The following is a 15,471-nucleotide window of genomic DNA, read 5'->3' as shown; positions in this document are numbered from 1 at the left end:
CCAATCAAGATGTAAACTTTCTAATCAACCTATTGTCAGGTACTCGGTAGAATACAGCACTTCTCAGTAGACTGTTATCTTCATTTTTATACTTGCTGGAAAAAAAGGGAAGGAACACACCTAAATTCCACATCTTTGATGGTTAATCCCGCCCCAGCAGGATACGAGCCGAGGCCCAGTTCTTGTTGGAGTTCTTCAATTTCTTCCCGTACGTATGTCTCTGCCAAACTCGTTGGCCTTTCAGCACAGCTTGCTGACAAGCAGTGAAGGAATGATACTACAACAATGAAAACAGTATTATAATAAGTGTCTTGTACCAATTTCTTTGTAGTTCGTTCTGTTGTATAGTACATTGTAATTAGTTGTAATGTTGCCTAAGACCGTGAGTGATCTTTTTCATACGTTTAGGGTGGTTTAGGAGATGAATCTGTGTTCTGAAATGTAATCAACTGGGAATTTAGTTACGTCATCTCAAAACATTCATTTGTAATGTCAGTGTTGGAATCACTTCATCTGAGCTGTTATTGTAATGAAGGGCCCTAACACTTAGTTACAGCTAATTTCACGTGAGGCTACATGCCCCAAATTGGAAGGCTAAACAGGATATTATGTATTTTTGGTGAAATGTTACTATTTTTGAAAATCTGTCCAATGTCATTAACTTTGACATTGTATGGCCAACTTTCTGCACATCTTCTTGGAAAAATGGAATGTCATGTTGTGTGATTGTGAAACCCTTCTACCTCATCAATTTGATTAGGCTAATTACTTTCTTGGGTTTTCGAGACAATGATGTAACGTCTTTGACCAGGGATGGAAGAGGATTGGTGGGGCATTTATATTGCTTAAAGGTTATGCATGTGGAAGCTTCACTATGAAATCCAACCCCCTAACCCCTTTAAATCTATATACCATTAATTCTCCTTCTAGGTCTTTTTACAAACCAAACGGACAGAATTCCCTTCCCTTTCAAATACTGCAACTTGTGAAAGTCTCTCCCCTTTCAGATACCACATTGCTGTACAAACCTGCCCTCTTCAGGTAGGGCCATCATAGACTGGTCTCTCTTGGAGGGTCCCTGTTGGGTAGTATACTTACCCACATACAGATCCCACAAATAATGTTATTCGTGAGTCTTGTATAGGTAAACCCAGCCCTGGCACATGATACAAAAAATTTCTTGATTTCCGTTTCTGAAAGTGGCAAGGTGACGGTCTTCCCTGGATATGCGTGGTTATGCCATGTCAAGAAAAGTCCGCGGGAGTCTACAATTGAATTTACCTAGAGAAGAAAACATTGTAGGTCATGGCAATACTTTGTGTACAAGATCTGGATTTCTTATGTTTCTAAGGGAGCCGCAGTAGAACATGTGGGAGTGATGGCCTAAAAAATGCAACACTATTTTGCCATGTAGAGAAATGTTTTTTCCACTTCATAATGGCAAAGCGGTATGCCAGTGCCTGTAGTGTTATGTGCCTTGATACCTAAACATTATTTATCGATAGAGCTTTCACATCTGCCTTAGAAACTATCAATATAAAACATCACATTTTTGTTGAGATGATAGATTTTGATTAATGTTCATTTCTCATCATTCGCCTAGATATTGAACGGTTGTCATTCATTCCTCACAGGCACCAGAGGCGAGCGAGAAAGAAGAATTAAACAGCAAACAGTTTGCTGTCTGTTTAACTGAGTTTACGAAATTTTTCGACCTTAGGTCATGGAGAAAGTGAAAAGGTCAATTTTAAAAGTGAAATAGAGTGCTTATGCACATTGGCAGTAAAAGGGACAGAGTTGAATCTGTGCCTGGGGTTATTTAAAACGAGGTTTTGTGCATCTTTGCCCCCTTTCTTTCTCACTGTCCACAATATGTAGCTAACTGACATACGTGTGCATAACTCCCTCCTTCAAAATCTCATACCGTTCCTGGGGCCAGACTCTCCAAATACATGTTATTCGCCCTGTCTTCATCGTCCTTGTTATCCTGTGTCTTTAAACTTTCATTGAAGTTTGACAACAATTTGCCATTTGTTTTTACTGACAATCTTACAAACACATCCCGTTCCGGGGCGCACCCTATGGATAAAAGACAAGGTTTTTCCCTTTTCTTTTGCAACATGTTTCAAGTGGTTGCCCTAACAGATAGGAAAATGAAAAGCGGTATGTTTATGTGGAATAATTTACACGCAGAGGGAAAACGCAGTAGGTAAACTGACGTGCAAGGCTTTCGCCTGTTGACGAACCTTCCGCCATTGCTGGAGGTATGCCGCAACTGTCGAAATTTTTCTACAAGACAGGCTGTTATACCCGCTTCTAAGCCCATTTTCCCGCCGTTTTAAATGACGCGGGCCGCGTGACTTGAGGTGCAGCTGCTTAAAGCCAGGGAAAATCTGAATGACCCTTGAGTTTGCCGTGTAACATTCTTAAGGTTAGGGCTATGTTAACCTTAACATTGTAGGTCATGGCAATGACATGTGTGCAAGATCTGTATTTCTAATGTTTCTAAGTGAGCCGCAGTAGAACACGCGGGAGTGATGAGTTAAAAAATGGAACATTTTGCTATCAAGAGAAATGTTTTTTTTTTTTTCACTTCATACTGGCAAAGCGGTATTCCATTGCCTGTAGTGTTACGTACTTTAATACTATGCATTACTTATCGATAGACCTTTTACATCTGTTGTCATAACCTATCGATATAAAACATGGCATTTTTGTTGAGATAATTTATTTTGATTAATTGGAGAAACTGATTTTAACTTTACTTTCGTTAGAGCGGTTTTCACTTGACTGTCGAAAGTAATTGAGGAATTGGTTTTGGTTTTGGTTTTACTACGCCCTTTGGTTGGCTGGTGTATTTACTTTAGTTTTGGTTTTACGACAGTCAAGTGAAAACCGCTCTAACAATCATGTTGTTCATTCTTATAACACAAGACGTTACAACGATCTTCGATTTCCCCTACCTCGAACTGGGGAAGACAAACATTTATCTAAAAAAATAATGATCTTTTATTAGGAAACTTTAATCACATAACTGTGGTTTACAGAAAAGTCCTAATAAAAAGCTACAATTGTAATACAAAAAAGCATTAATTAACTAAAAAAGCTGCTAAAAATGATACGCTTAAAATTCACAATGTCAGGTGTATTTCTGATGTCTTTGTCTAAATTATTCCCATCTGTCAGAAAGTGGTAACACACTCTCTGCTTACCCCAATTTTTGGTTGCAAGGAGATAGTCTAGGTATGTCTATATTTCTTGTGTTATAATTATGAACGTCCCTGTTCGCTAGTTAAATCCCTTAATACACTTGTAAACATATATACAGCGATGATAAAATCTACGTTGTTCTAGGTTGAGCCACTTTCAAGTTACGAGTGCATCAGTAGTTGACGAATAAATCGGCCTGTTTAGGACAAATTTCGCGGCCTTGTTCTGCAAAACTGCAGGTCATTCAGAAGAGTCACATTGTTCTTGTCACCCCACACTAAATCAGCATAATCAAAAACTGGCAAAACAAGAAAAGTTGGCGAACGGTAAACGGTAAAAAATGCTTGATCCTACGTAAAAAGGCCGAGCCGTTTATTAACTTCAGAAATTATATACTCTACATGATCTTAGCTTGCGTAGCAGGCGTCGAAACGGGTGGGTAGGGCATAGGCGTACGGGCCGGGGGGGCGAGGGGGGCTGCAGCCCCCCCAAATTTTGGGCAACTCAGATTTTTTTTTTGCAGCGAGAGAAAATTTGGGCAAAGTCAGTTTTTAAAGACGTCTCCATGTTTATTTAATTTGATTATTTTGAAGACCTGAATATTAACCTAAAGTCGGCGTAATAATCCAGTTACATTACAGTGGTTGCCTAGCATGTGATAAGTAATTTACATATTTGCAGTTTTTTTATTTTATTTTTTTATACTGCACTAGCTGGAATGGGCTATTTCCAGTCGTGAATTGCTTAAAATAAACTTTCGCATAACTTTCTAGAATCATCTACACTCGAAGAACAGTGTATGGCAGATAGCATCAGCAATGGGTATGAAGATGAAGAAGTGGCTGACTACTGAATTTTGGGTTTGAATTAGTATAGCGAGAAGAATGTTAATTCTGTTGCGATGATTTCAACAAAATTTATTCGTTTCTCGTTTGATAAACTCGCTCGTACTCACAAGATCGCTCGCTCCTTTTCTCCTCGTGTTCTAGTGCCAAAACCGGTCCTGACCGGTTCGGCTTACGTCACACACGCACCACAGGAACCCCATTTCGGGTCCGACACTCTCCCCCTATTTGATACACGCAAGTGGAGCAAATATAATCACACAGCTCCATGCTTATATAACAGCAACAGTTTTAAAGAGTTCTAATAGTTCGTGACTCCGCAAGTCACTGAATCAGTTCTCGCAAAAGGAGCAAATCGAACATACAGCTCCATGGGCTTAACAGTTCTAACAGATTTAACAGTTCTAACAGATTTAACAGTTCTAACAGTTTATGACCCCACTCGTCCCTGGGTCTGTTCACTTGTTCTCTTGCTCTGCAATCTCTCTGATCCGCTTCGCCGCAGCTACAGCAGCCCGCCTAGGGGCGAACTCTCTGGCTCGAGGATTAAGCTGCACCGAATTTCTCAACTGTGTGTCCCGTACGTCGCACGACAGCTCCATTGGACATAGCTGTTGGATTGCTCGCTCCAAGTAGGACTTCCCCGCTCTCAACCTCGCTGCTCGGACGACGCCGTCACGCCCCTTGATGAGTTTCACTACAACTCCAATGTTCCACTTTCCACGGTTGCGCTCCTCACTCTGAATTAGCACCACATCTCCAACTTTCAGTGTCAGCACCTTGGTCTTGTGTTTGAGATTGTGTCTCTCCCTCAAACTTCTGATGTATTCTGTAGTCCACCTTGACCACAGAATGTCCTTGCAGCGACGGAGGTATCTTGTCCTCTTACGTAGCTCCACATCCTCCACTGACTCTGCATCCTCCTCTGGCAGGAGGTTAGGTAGCCCGTGCATCATGACGTTTGGCGTTAGCACCGGAAGTTCAACATCATCTTCAACATAGGATAACGGGCGGTTATTGACGGCCACCTCCACCTCAAGCACAACTTCTTCAAGCTCTCCGAATGTCAGGTACGCTCGTCCCATAGATTTGTAAAATGACTGTTTCACAACTCCAACCAACCGTTCAAATTGACCGCCCCACCATGGGGCTCTGGCGAGGTTAAACTGCCAAAGGATGTTGTGGTGGGCCAGATAGTCTTGCAATTTCTCCTCCCTCATAACACTCTTGAGCCACCTGGATGCAGCCACAAAACTTCTTCTATTGTCCGAATAAATCTTCGTAGGCCTCCCCCGTCTCGCAATGAAATGTTTCAAACACCTGATGAAACCAGCAGTGGTCTGGTCAGTTAGTAACTCTAAATGGACCGCTCTCGTTAGACTGCATGCGAACAGTAAAATGTATGCCTTGCCTTCTTTCTTCTTCGAAATCTTGTAAGTTATGGGCCCGGCGTAGTCCACCCCTACTACTTGGAACGGAAATGTCCCCTCTGTACGATCCACTGGTAAGTTTCCAGGCGGTGGATTTTGGAGCTTTGTCACATGGAACTTCTTACACCCATAGCAGTGGTTAACCACGTTCTTCGCCAGTTGCCGGAGACGGGGAATCCAATACTCTTGTCTCACATGCGCCATCGTTAGGCCGACTCCCCCGTGTAGCGTCAAGATGTGGGCGTCTTGCACCATTTTTTCTGATAAGACTACCCTGGGTGGCAAATACACCGGATAATGTCCTTGAATTCTTCCTCTGCACACATAGATTCCTTGGTCATTCTTCTGAAGGTTGAGCCTTTCTTGGTCTTCCAGAAACTTGTCTGTTACACTGTGTCTCTGCTGCTCCCGCCTTATCCACCACTTGACCTGTATCTCCGTCTCAGCTGTTGTCAAGGGTCCGCTTACTCGGTTCCACTTCTTGCTCCGGCAATTTTGAAGGAATCTCATGACCCATGCACTGATTCTGATCGTTCGCCAGAAGGTATGCCTTTCCAGCACTTCATCGAAGTCGTCCCTCGCCTCCACTGCCACTGCAAACACCTCCTTAGTAAGCTTAGCTTCTGCTTCCGTTTCTTTGTTAGGCTCTGTCACTACGTCTCCCGGCCACTCCTCTGGCTTGGACAACCATTGTGGTCCCGGCAACCACACATTACACAGCTGATCTGCCTTGCAGCCTCTGCTTCCTATGTCGGCTGGGTTGTGTTTGGAGTCGACATGTCTCCATTCAATGTAATCTTTGTCGTTGATCTTGCGGACTCTGTTGGCCACAAACTGTTTGTAAGTACCTCCCCCCTTGATCCAGTGGAGTGCGACAGTACTGTCACTCCACCCATTGACTGACTTGATTGGATATCCTTCAAGTGCGACTCTCACGTTCTCCACAAGGTTAGCGCCCATGTGAGCGGACACAAGTTCCAATCTTGGAATTGTAAGATTCTTCTTTGCTAATCTTGACTTTGCTGCTATTAAGCCCTTGCTCACCCCGGAGGCTTGCGTAATCACTGCATAGACGGCCGCTGATGTACCAACTCCACTTGTGTCACCGAATACATGCAACTGGACTCCTTCGATCGGCTCCTTGAACCTTGGTATGCTCCGCAGTACTTCAACCTTGTTGGGGAGGCTCCTCACAAACTTCAGCCACTCTTGTCCAATTCTGTCTGACAGTTTCTCATCCCACGGTAGTCGACTGTCGCATACTTCGCGGTATAGAAGCTTTCCCACTAATGTTGTGGGCGACGCTACACCAAGCGGGTCGTACACCGCAGCTAAGAATCGTAGCATTCCTCTCTTAGTGTTATCAACAGGTTCCTCAGGGAAAGTCACTGCAATTGTGTCCTCTCTCTTGTTCCACGGCAAACCTAATATCTTGGATTCACCTTCCTTAACTCCCAACTGTTGCTTTGCGTAACTCTGCTGTTCATCAACAGGCACCCCATTCTCACCGTCTAGCTGAGGCTCGTGCACCGGAACAACATTCTCACTCTCTAGCTGAGGCTCGTTGGAGTTCCACTTGTGCATGGTAAACTTAGCATCCCCAAACACTGATATGATCGTCTTCTTCAGGTCCTGAACCTCTTCTTTGGTGTTGCCCCCCGTGATGACGTCATCAACGTATAGACTCCTCAAGATCTCGTCTACCTCCACTGGGTATTTCTCTCTTAGGCTTTGCAAGTGCAACTTTAGTGTTCCCGCCAACAAGAATGGCGACTGGACCAACCCGAAGAGCGCTCGCGTGAATCTCAAGGCTTCAATAACTGAAGGGTCCTTGTTCTTGAGCCAGTGGAAACGTAGTGCATCCCGGTCTTCAGGTCTTATGCGTACTTGTAAGAAGGCTTGTTTGATGTCAGCTGCTAAGGCTACTGGCTTTAGGCGATTTCGCACAAGAACGTTCCACAACAGATTCTGCAAGGGAGGCCCCGTTTCTAAGCACTCGTTTAACGACGGACTATCTTCACTTGGCTTAGCCGATGCGTCAAATACAATTCTGAGTTTTGTGGTCACGGCAGTTTCCTTTTTCACAGGTTTGTGAGGGATGTAAAATACTCTCTCGTTTGGCTCGTCTACAACTCTCTCAACTATCCCTTCAGTGAGTTGCTCTTGGATGATCTCATCGTACTTGTCTATCAGACCAGGCTCTCTCTGCAACTTCCTCACTAGACCTTGTAGTCTCCTGATACTTCCGCGTTCGTTCGATTGCAGGTGATCGTGACCCGGCTTCCATAGCAAACCCGATTCGTACCAACCTTCGTCACTTCGGTTCAGTTGCTCAGAGAATTCGGCAAACACGTTTTGCTGGTCTGCTTCTGGTCTATCTGCGAGTCCTAAAACATCTAAAGAGCAGAGTTGTTCGTAGTCCGCTGCCGATGTTTTCGTCAAATAAACGTTGGATAGCGCGGCTTCTCTCCCTGTGGACATCATCGTCCACCCCAGCATAGTGAACTCAGCAACGGGCTCAGACGGCTGACCAATTCTAGGTTTCGTCTCAGTTTTGATCCTTGAGTACTCGCTGGCGCCGAGTATTACATGAATGGGTAACTCACTCTTCTTGTCATCGTCATCCATGACCACTCCCTGCAGGTGACGATACTTGCTGATCAGTTCTCCATAATTCGGATTTGGGACTGTGAGTAGAACACCCTTGTCCACCTTATTGATCTTCGTCATCATCTCAAACTTCCCATCAACACTTTTAACCGTCACTGAATACCCTTGTACCTTTTGAACTGTTGAGCAAAGCATCATGTCAATCTGTCTATGTTCGATATGAGTTGGTCGCTTGTTAAGCCGTTCAATCAGAGCCGCTGACGCATAAGAACTACCCGCACCTGTGTCTAGTAATGCTCTGCATTTGATCCCATCGACGAACACCACTACCACCGGATAAATAACAGAACCCTCACCAGTTGCCAACATCATTTGACTGTTGCTAGGCAGCCTGTCACAAATAGACGTGTGATGTCTGCCACCGCAATGTTGACAAGTGTACTTGCTGTGGCACTCCCGTGCTTGATGTCTTGTTCCTGTACAGTTGAAGCATAGTTTCTTGTCACTCAAGATCTGCCTGCGCTGGTGCAAGCCAGGGACTTTCTTGCACTGGGTGGAGCTGTGATCCTCGCCATTACAATAGATGCAGTTACGCCCCACCTTCGCACTCTCATCTTTGGTCTGGTAAGCAGGATTTTTCCTTGCTTGGAAGCGATTTCGCGGGTCACGGTTCGGAGGATAACGACTTCGCAGGTCAGGCTTTGGCGGTTCAGGTTTAAGGTTTTCGCTGACAATAGGGTTACGGTCACACCACTTCCTCAGGGATTCGATTAGCTCTGCAAATCCCCACTCTTGCCAGTTATCGTCTAGACGTACCAGATCCGCTCTGATTCCAGGTAATTTATCAAGCGTCGCACGCACAAACCCTCCTATTTCGTTAACCTTGCCCATGGTCTCTAGCACTTGTATGTGACTTGTTAGCTTCTCGTAGAAATCATGGATTTTTGCTGGGTGTCCACCATGAACTGTGGATAATCCAATTATGCATTGCATATGTGCGTTTGCTACCTCACTGGGTTTACCATACTTGGTTTTCAATATAGCTTTGGCCCTTTCGTAACCCTCCGTCGTGAAAGGGAGTCCGTCAATGGACGCGCGGACACTGGGTACTAGTAACTCCTTCAGGTAAGAAAACTTAGCAACTTGAGTTAGTTTAGCCTTGTCGATTTCAGTTTCGAATTGATTCCAAAACCTCATCCAATCCAGGAAAGTCCCTTGAAATTTAGTTATCTCCAGTTTTGGCAATTTCGCTCCGACACTGCTCAAATTCCCAGATTCCTCCGTGGATGCCTTCGCCGTTTTCTCAAGACTCGCTCGCGCTTCGTGTTTAGCCTTTTCAAGCTGGATCTTTTCCTCCAAATTCCGTTTCCGTTTCTCTTCCTCGCGTTTTTCCTCTTCGATTGATCTAATACCGGCAGCTACATATTCCACTTCTTTAAGAATTCCCTCAAATTTACTGATTTGGCTTTCTAAAGTTTCGGTCCAAAGTCTGACCTCTACAGGGTCATTCCCACTTTCAATACGCAACTCCTGAACTTCCAATTTGAGCTGATGTGTTTTGTCAATAACGTGCTCCAATGCGCTTCCATGCCTCTCAATTGTCTTCAGGTCTCCGGTCTCGATTACTTTCGCTGTATCTCCCGCTGTAAATTCAAGCATTTTCAGTTTACCTTGAATCTTCTCCTGCATTGTTTTGATTTCGCCTTCGGCGCTCATGTTGTTGACTTCGGTGTTTCTTCGCTGTGTTTACATGTAAAATTCCTCTCGTCGCTCACTTCTCGCCGCTCGCTGTTACTTTCTCGAATCACAGGTGTCCTGGCAGGGTCGCCACCTTTTGTTGCGATGATTTCAACAAAATTTATTCGTTTCTCGTTTGATAAACTCGCTCGTACTCACAAGATCGCTCGCTCCTTTTCTCCTCGTGTTCTAGTGCCAAAACCGGTCCTGACCGGTTCGGCTTACGTCACACACGCACCACAGGAACCCCATTTCGGGTCCGACAATTCTTTTAAAAAATCTATCGAGCGGTTCCATGAAATTATTCGCTAATTTGTCAAAGTAGACCGAAATGTCTACAAAACTGCTAACAAGAGTGCCTTGATGACTAATCAAATCCTTCTTTTGATTCTAGCAATCAAGCAGAGCTATCTCCACGATCTTTCACACATGTTTTTAAAAAGATTAATACTACTATGAGGTGAAAATGCATGTCAAAAGCGCTTCGTTTTGTACAGATAACGGCCAAACATCAAGATTTTCCTTTTCCTACCGTATTTCTAATAATAAAAACTTCATTCCAAAGTATCTCGATAACGCTCTTAGGGTTTTGTTTAAACTTCACGAACATCAAGGCGACCGTATTGGAGAAAAATGCTCCTGTGAACGATTTTGTAAGGTTCCCCGTGCCGAGAATCATAGCTGAAGGAAAATAGGTAATGGGGTCACTTCGTTGCTATGACAGCTTTAATGTCATTGCAACCCTGATGATGACAAATTTTCATCTTAATACAACTGACGTCGAAATTTTTCCAAATGTTTGTTTATGGCGACGTAGTTTATGCTCAGACTTGGTATTTACCCTGAAAAACTGTATCGAGCCACCTTCATATGCCAGGACGGCCTATGTTGTTGCAATATGGCCCTTCATTTCTTTTCGACTCTTTCGTAAAAATTTGGGCAACTTGCGAGATTTTTTTGGGCAAATGGTTTACCGCCCCCCCCCCCCTGGCAAAAAATTTCCCGTACGCCTATGGGGTAGGGAGAGAGGGTAAGGGACGCCTGCTGTAAGAACCCTCTTTTGTTTATTTCTGGGGACGCTGGCGTCCGCAAATTCCTGATTGGCTGAGCCGTAATGAGTAACTTATTGGCGTGTATCCTGGCGTGTATAATAGTGAGAGACAAAAATGATGCAGGCATCAAAGAAATGTGTCCTACTGGCTACTTTGGCAACCTCGTTCCCAGGGTCTCTCATCTTCCCGCCCAAGCTCGCTTGGGCGGGAAGATGAGAGGCCCTGGGAACGAGGTTGCTACTTTTGAAGATCAAAATTACTCCAGTCATGTATCAACTTCACGTTAAAACCCGAATTAGAACCAACTGTAATTGCTTGTTTAGCGGGCAGAGATGCTCAGGAGGTTTTGTATACTGGATTTTTCCAAACACCGAGCGGCGGTTTAAAAGCTGGTTTAAGGCGATTGCGATTCTTACCAGACATCTGCTAGGCCGATATTCAAAACACAAGACTTTTCCGCAAAAACATATATATACGCCTTGAATGAACTCCTAAATGGTTTGTAAAAAGAAAACTGAAGTTTTGGTAAAACTATCCGTTAAGCTTTCTAACAGTTGTTTATAATTCTCATTTCATTATTCGGGTCTCAGGGTGTAGCCTCCCACGCAGACGTTCTTTCGGGTTCGTCACGCGTTCGTTCACGCGTGACGAACCCCTAAGAACGTCTGCATGGGAGGCTACTCAGGGTGCCGACTGTTTTGTTTTTGTGACCATTGTGGTCGATGAGGTAAGACAAAAGGTCTTGTGTATTCACACGAAACTGGTCATTGTTTAATTGTCGTAGACTGCGAGCATTAAAAAAAGAGAGACTGCTCGCAGTCTATGTTTTTCGTCAAGATCGATAGGCATATCGTACTTGATGCGCATGATAACCAGTGAGGGTCAGTAAGCTGCTCGGGTTAGTGCCATCTGTAATTCAGGAAAGCCAAATCACCATCATGCATTTCAAGTACGAACAGAGCGCACCTCGGGGACCGGGGGGCTTAAGCTTTTGCTCCGAGATACCTTGCAGCACACGACGAGTTTTGTAAAACGTTTCGTGTACGTACCCTGTATCACTATGTATGAATGTTCCGAATCAAACGGAAATATTGTTGTTATGACTAAAACTACCTGTTCTTTCATTCTCTCTTGGTATGAACACCCCTTCTCAAACCCTAGCTACGCACCTGCTGTAAGTCTATTTTCTGCGTGTTTTGTATACAATGTGGATTTAAGTATGAACACAAGCAAAAGCAGGAGGCCAATATTCAGCCATTTTGACCGTTTGTACTTGCTCTATAAAAATATATTATACGGTGAAGAAGCAAGATGCATTCTATTTTTTTTCCGTTCTGTTTTTTCTGCGAGACCAAAGGAGGAAATCCTGAGCGAGCATGATAAGCCTAGTTTGTCCGCTTCGGTAACCAATCAGATCGCAGTATTCGTTTTATCTTGCCCATTTAAATTTCAAAGTTTACCTAGGCAAGAATTGGTATCGTTAACCCGCGATCAGGCGTTGTTGCTTTTCTTCTTTCCTCTTTTTTTTTTGGAGAGGGGCATGGGGGGAGGGAAAAAGTGTGAAAAATGTCTCACGAGAGACATGACAGCAAAACAGGTGAGGGTACGACCTCGGGCCAGTATTACGCATTCCTACAAGACAAGATTACAGCAAAAAATAATACGTCAAAAGTTCTATTGTCTATTCGGAGAGGACTATTCTACGATGGTTTCAATTTCAGAAGAGATATATACGGAAAAGTAGTTGTCTGCTAGTTAAAATTTACATGAGTTACTGTACATGTGTTGTGTTTAAGCTGGAAGGATTTGGCCAGCTCCTTAGTGACGGAAACAACAAACTGAAGAGATCAGTCAAATGCAGTGATAGAGCTGGCGTAAGCGCAGCAGAGTTAATGATAGAAACTGCTACAGGGCTATCACAGAAGCTTAATGCAGAGTTATCTGAGCTGAGAGAGAGGCAGAAAGGTGTCGAGTGTTAGAACGGAAGCTAATTGAAAAAAGCTTGGGAGAAGTCCCGCTTCCTACAAAAAAGTCAAGATTGACTGCCTCGCTACCAACGTAGGCAGTAAAAGTGAAGAAGAAATTCAACGTTAGGAACACTACTACAACAACCTAACACCGGTGGTGATGAGGTAAACCGTGAAGACTGTAATTTACGGATGCTTTACCTGATCGGAAAGTATATGAGTGCATCCAGAATGGTGACTTCTGTTCACATTGGTTTTTAGTTAGCCTAGTTTCTGTAATTCTAAATGTTATTGTCAGTATTTCCATTTCTGGACTCACAGAAGTGTCAGTACTGAGTTTTGGACTCGAACTTGTTGATGTTGTAAACCATTGTTGAATTAAAAATAATTTAAGATCGCTATTGTTATTAATCTTGTAGGTAGAGGAGTTCATCGTTACTGAGATGATGTTATGATCCCAGAAAAAAAAAACGCTATTTTGACTTTCTAAAGTAAATAATGGACTCGCCTGAAAAAACAGACGACATTTGGCGACGCCACCAACGGCTACCTCGCGAAATGACGTCTGACCCGAGCGTAGAAATTGTATACTGATTGCGCGTCACTATCAAGATCTGGGTACTGATTCTGATTGGTTGTGCCGCGTGTGAAATTTGCTTCAACCAATCAGAAGAACTACCCAGACATGGGTAGTGAGGCGTCATCAGTATGGAATTTCTGCGCTCGTTTCTCAGACGTCATTTCGCGGGGAAACCGTTGGTGGAGTCGCGAAATGTCGTCTGTTTTTATTCAGACGAATGATGGACTTACTTTAAGTTTGAAAGATATCTTTGAAACCAAAAAGGAGTCTTTCTTTTGTTGGCCCTATAATCTTCGCAATGCAACATATTATGAATAAGTATATAACAAGAGACTATGTAAAATACAGAACCTTGCGTTGGGTCTGTAAGTTACCACTGGTCCTATATTTTTGCAGTTTTACTGGGTTTGTCCTATATTTTCAGGCCACTAAGTCCTATATTCCTATATTTTTTGGACCCCTAAAGCGCTTCAAACCCTAAATTCCCGATCCTTGCCTCGTGCTTGCCATCCCTAATCCGTACTAATCCAGTTTAATCCATGGGTTACCATTCCCATTCGCTGCTTCAATAATATTTCTTGCCTCATCATTCAAAATCGTTGTCACACTGTCTGCGATTTCGTATGATTATGCGGGAGTTCGGTATGATTAGAAAGAGATTAGGTAGGTTATTTGCACGACGACGTCATTTTACTACTAGTACTACCAGAATCTTTCAGGGTTTTGCTTTCCTGTGAAAATTAGAGCTTTTGTTATTCAACCATTACTGGGCAAAAACGAAGTGGATTCTGGTCTAAGTAGTTAAAGTCAGTAGACTAGTAAAAGTCATGAAAAGTCGGTAGTCTTGGCAGTTAGTACGTAATCGTACAAATGGCCTTTTGGATGAGGTTTTTGTGACATCCGTAATGATCAAGGTTGAGGTAAAAGGTGACCGAGGTGACTTGATAGTAGTATGGTAGGGATGTTTTACTTCGTTTTTGTGCAGAGGAATACATAAACGCCGGCGACCTCATAGCCTTTTTGTCTTTTTCTCATTAATTAATTGCCGATAAGTCTCATTAAGATAAGGTCATCATGGTCATGATTACTCCGTATTTTATAAAGACAAAAGGCTATGACGTCATCGGCGTTAATGTCTTCCTCCGCAAATTTGCGAAGATTTGTTATGATTTGAAAGCCCCGAATGCTATTTGTACGATGACTACAAGATTTGCGCTATATGCAGTTTAGATCTCCGAGGAGAGAAATCACTTGGGAGAGGTCTTTGTTGATGACGCGTCTGTGTAGCGGTCACACAAAAGCGGCAAGAAATGGAAAATCACGTTTTATTCTCATAGCAAACCAAAAGACAAAAATAGTAAAGATAAAGTGGGGGTTGAAACAAAGACATTTGACTGAAAATTTGTGTGTATAGAGGCTATTGGGTTAGGCCATTTCCGAGTTGCTCCACGCCTCAGCTTCGAAGCGAGGCGATATGTGAAACCATTGCTACGAAAATGTGTTTTATGCTCACGCAAAAGAAACTCATTTTCACAAGGAAGGTTTTTTCACTTGGCCTACAACAATGTACAATTTGCGCGCAAAGAGTCATCAAACCGGTACCAGGACCATTGCTTTCCTGCACAGGGGCGAATCTAGGGGGAGGGTGCAGGGGGTGCGCAAACCCCCTTGAGATGACCCGCAGCTTTCTAATACAACTTTGTGGTTTATTGGTGTTGAGGTAAATATGAGACGAGGTTGAAGAATTTCTGTTAAACGCCGTAAAAATGGTTGTTAAAATCGTAGTTCGTTAGAGGGTGCACCCCCTCCTAAGTAAAATCTTGGATCCGCCCCTGTTGCAATGGTCAGCTGTAACTGTTTACTGATTTTAAATGACATCGAGGTTGGTGCGTACCCTTTCTGATCTTTGGGCCTTTAAAGAAGACCATACCCTGGGTGCCAGAGACTTTTCATGCGCGGTTTCCCATAAGAAATCCACAACAAAACGGTCTTATCGGTCCGCTCTATACTACTAATCATTCTTGAAAATATTGAAGAAAA

At 43.5% G+C, this 15,471-nt stretch overlaps 1 protein-coding gene across 1 annotated transcript; it reads right to left on the bottom strand.

The window, feature by feature from the left end:
- Positions 1–4,513: 4,513 nt before the first annotated feature.
- Positions 4,514–9,811, bottom strand: LOC140930020 (uncharacterized). The gene has a single exon (XM_073379679.1). The coding sequence runs from the start codon at positions 9,809–9,811 to the stop codon at positions 4,514–4,516; it is 5,298 nt and encodes a 1,765-aa protein (XP_073235780.1).
- Positions 9,812–15,471: the final 5,660 nt, after the last annotated feature.

Source organism: Porites lutea, chromosome 3 (genome assembly GCF_958299795.1).
Source record: "Porites lutea chromosome 3, jaPorLute2.1, whole genome shotgun sequence".
NCBI classification, from domain to species: domain Eukaryota; kingdom Metazoa; phylum Cnidaria; class Anthozoa; order Scleractinia; family Poritidae; genus Porites; species Porites lutea.
Note: the sequence above shows the minus strand (reverse complement) of the source record. Positions and strands in the feature narration are given on the sequence as shown.